This window comes from Dermacentor andersoni, chromosome 3 (assembly GCF_023375885.2).
Source record: "Dermacentor andersoni chromosome 3, qqDerAnde1_hic_scaffold, whole genome shotgun sequence".
Lineage (NCBI taxonomy): Eukaryota > Metazoa > Arthropoda > Arachnida > Ixodida > Ixodidae > Dermacentor > Dermacentor andersoni.
Genome location: NC_092816.1, coordinates 155,360,903 through 155,364,383, shown reverse-complemented (window position 1 = coordinate 155,364,383; position 3,481 = coordinate 155,360,903). Strand labels below are relative to the sequence as shown.

Genomic DNA, 3,481 nt, shown 5'->3' with positions numbered 1-3,481 from the left:
AGGCCCGGAGGATATATTCTCCTTTTTCGGTCTAAGTCCCGTTCTGCTGGGCGGTCGGCTCTTCTGGAGCTCAGTCTCCACTTTTGCAGACCCTGCGCTTGGCCTCGGTGGAGTGCGTTGCGGTGGCGAGATGGCTGCGCAGCTTGCTTGCCCAGCGCCGATCGGGCCGGCCTAGTGGACGCTTCCTGGACCATGATCTGAATAAAATGAAGACGTTATACACAGCCACCACCGCCCATTTCCCGCTATCCGCGTTTGAAATAGATTATTCGAATTTGGTACTAAGGTAACGAAAAGTCCCGGTACTCTGAAGACGCGCGGGATAGCTTGAACGCTTGCTTTCGAATATCTTCCCATATCTCCATAAAACATGCCTTGTCCCCTTCTTCCTGTATTTTCTTCTCCAAACGGGCAAGCAGGTAAGGCGTGAAGTATTCCTTCCAGCTTCCCACTTTGGCTTCTTTTACCAAAGCGTACTTTGTTTTGTCTCCACCGTAGCCTTCCTTGCTCGTAATGTTAATCTTAGCATATAGATCGTTCCATTCCGGTGTCTCGCTTTCTTTGAGATTAAACACGATGACATTCCTCATGTGTTCTGGTTTGCACCATTCAAGGATATTCAGTAGCGTTTGCGAGTTTTCAAGCAGAGCTCTCTCGTATCTCTCACCCAAAAAGCTAGCCAATCTCAAAACTGTGCCTCTAGTGTCTTTCTTGAGCTCTTCGTAAGTGACGAAGAAGAAGTTTGGGTCGTCTTTGGTGGTGTACGCTGACGCCACGTGGTCAAAGTAGCTCCCAAAGCCCAAGTCTCCCTCGATGAAAGATTCAAAGAACTCTTCGAATGTGCCGTCCTCGAAATGGAAGTAGCTGAGGTCTGTGGTCATGCGAAACTGCGAGACGCAGACGTCCCATGGGTTCCGAGCGATGTAGATGTACTTGGCCTCCTCGTTCATAGACTCACGGCTGTGCGGTTGGTGCGTCAGAAACAGTCTCACAGGTAGAGGCGACTCCCAGCCATCAGTCTCCACATACTCGATTGCCCGGTGGTTGCGGGTGAACTCGCCGTAGGAGCTGACGGGTTTTCCTCCGTTGACGATTAACTGTGTTATGTACTGAAGCCAATGGGTCCCACTTTTGGGGTAGGTGCTCTGCACGACGTCACCCTTGGCAGCGCGGAAGGAGAGGCTTTTACGAAATACTGCTGGAACGACCAGAGGGCACCTCGGTACACCGTCGATGACTTGGCGGTAGGGCCTGCGACCTGGCATGGTCGTGATAACCCAGGCCCAGGGTATCTATCCTGGAAAAGAAGCAGTTTCTTTTATTATCAGTACAAAAAAGTGTAACTTCAGGGCGCGAGAGTGGGCAGTTTCAATTCAGTGAAGCTAGTACTTGATGGGACGGCATGCGCCTGAAGCTCTGAATATCTGAAAAGTTTGAGCCGTTTAGATAGGAAGGAAGGTAAACTTAACACGTATACATAATAAAAGAAAGAATGATGACGTATCTTTGTGTCACACGAAAACTTCCGCAAATTACATTCGCCGTTTTGGTGCTTAGTGGCTATGGCTTTGCGCTGCTGATGCCGAGCGCAGCGGCCGCATTTCAATCAGGGCGAAATGAAAGAACGGTCGTGCACTTGGATTTACGAAATACAAATAGGAGGACTTGTTGCGTTTATTTGCTAGCTTCAGCGTCGAGTGCCACAGTCCGACCTTTTACCCTCTACCTTTCACGAATGCGTCCACTCATGAAAATATTGTCACGTGGAGTGACGTATGAAGAACACAGTAGCAATACTGTGAGACGAAAGTAACTTTTATTGGGCGAATCTGTGCCCACAAAAACAGGCTACACTTAAAGAACGGCGACAACGGCGAACACCGTCGGCGATCGTCAAAATCTGATCAACGGGTCAAGCGCGTCGGCTTTTATACATCAATCGTCGGATGTTCCAGACTAATCGCTGGGACCCGCGTGTCTTCCACAAAGTTCTACACTAGTCGCTTCGCGCATACATGCAATCCGATTACACAGGGTCCGGTCACAGACAGCGGATGGAACCAGCGATAGCATTCCAGAAACTTCCGATGCATGCAGGCGCGTCCTGCGCTGTGCGATAACATTTGTTAGGCGGTGAAACGTGTCGCCCGATAAAGACAAGTACACGTGTCAATATGGGCTCCTAAGATACATTCTTACAGCGTTCGACGCCATAGCTTTGTCGACGAGAAGCGAAGTTGCTTAAAATTAGTTTTCATTGCAGAAGACGTGCTGGTAATGCATCTGTACCGTTTCAGAAAATTGCGTTCATTCACTTGTTAGAATGACGAAGGCGCATTCAATTGCGTGGAAATTGTGCGCACCTCGCCGCAGTGCGAACCATCGCAGTGCGGCGATGGTTGCAGTGTGCAGAAATCATCGACGATAATTGTATGTGTATATATGCGAGTAACCTGGAGAACAAAAGAACATGTGAGCGAGCGAACGTGCAAACGAACCTTTCCCTTGCCGAGTCCGACCGCCGGGCATCAATCATTTACGAAATACGAAAACGGGCGAAATCTGCAACAAGAAAAAAAAAAGAAAAGAGAGAGAGAGAGAGAGCTATGCACGCGAAAATGGAACTACGCTGATTTCGCGCCTCCATATCTTCCGCGTGAACTTTATCGTCGCACGACGCTATTAATGGATCACCTGCGGTACTCACCAAGGAAAATGTCACAGACGAAGGTGACCCCTGCAGATCGCTTTGGCTGCACCAATACGATCACAAATTGTGGTGAAAGTAGGGCGGCGGGAAATACGGTGGACGTTTGTAACAGAGACGTGTCAGTCGGTCACTCCGTGGTAAAAGCAAGAAGGAACTGGCTGCTCGTGACTGTCTCTTTGGCTTGAAACAGCTGGCGTTCTACGCGGTTGTTAACCTTGGAGCGCAGCGTGCAGCTGCCAATCGCTGATGGTGCACGTGCAGCGTATGCTGCATCCGGTGTTTACAGCTTGGCTCTGACTTTCATCCCTCTGTCGTTGCGTCTATCCAGCAGTTATGACGTTATCCGGCAGTTCTGGGTCATTTTACACACATCGTGAAAATATGTATGTAAATAATCGGTTCGTATAAATTTGACAACCTCGCCAAGGTAAACTTTCACCACTTTATTTCGCTGAAAACTAAGAAAATAAGAGAGTTTCGCCCGAAAGGCGAACCATTGATTGCCATAGCAAATTATTAGACAGTTATACGAAGTAAGGAGGAGGAGGAATGAACATTTATTGTGAGAAAAAGCGAGAAAGTGTTCTTGCTTCGCCCTAGGTGGGCGGCTCTCTTAGTCCAGAAAGCCGTTGGCTAATGCCGCAGTCCGGGCCCGGTCCACCAGACTTCGCTGATCTTCCAGGCTCTGTGCCTTTAACATTGCCTCCCATGTTTCTTCGATCGCTTGTAGCGGTTTTTAGGCATCATCTTGATTGTTGTTCCCGCGGTGTG

General features: G+C 49.0%; 1 protein-coding gene across 1 annotated transcript; it reads right to left on the bottom strand.

Annotated features, from left to right (window-relative positions):
- Nucleotides 1-281: 281 nt before the first annotated feature.
- LOC126524238 (sulfotransferase 2A8-like) lies at nt 282-1,265 on the bottom strand. Its single transcript, XM_050172570.1, has one exon. The coding sequence runs from the start codon at nt 1,263-1,265 to the stop codon at nt 282-284; it is 984 nt and encodes a 327-aa protein (XP_050028527.1).
- Between the last annotated feature and the right edge of the window lie 2,216 nt (nt 1,266-3,481).

Bases quoted from the DNA above. Each gene is read 5' to 3' on its own strand.
- LOC126524238 (XM_050172570.1), bottom strand. From the start codon at position 1,265: ATGCCAGGTCGCAGGCCCTACCGCCAAGTCATCGACGGTGTACCGAGG.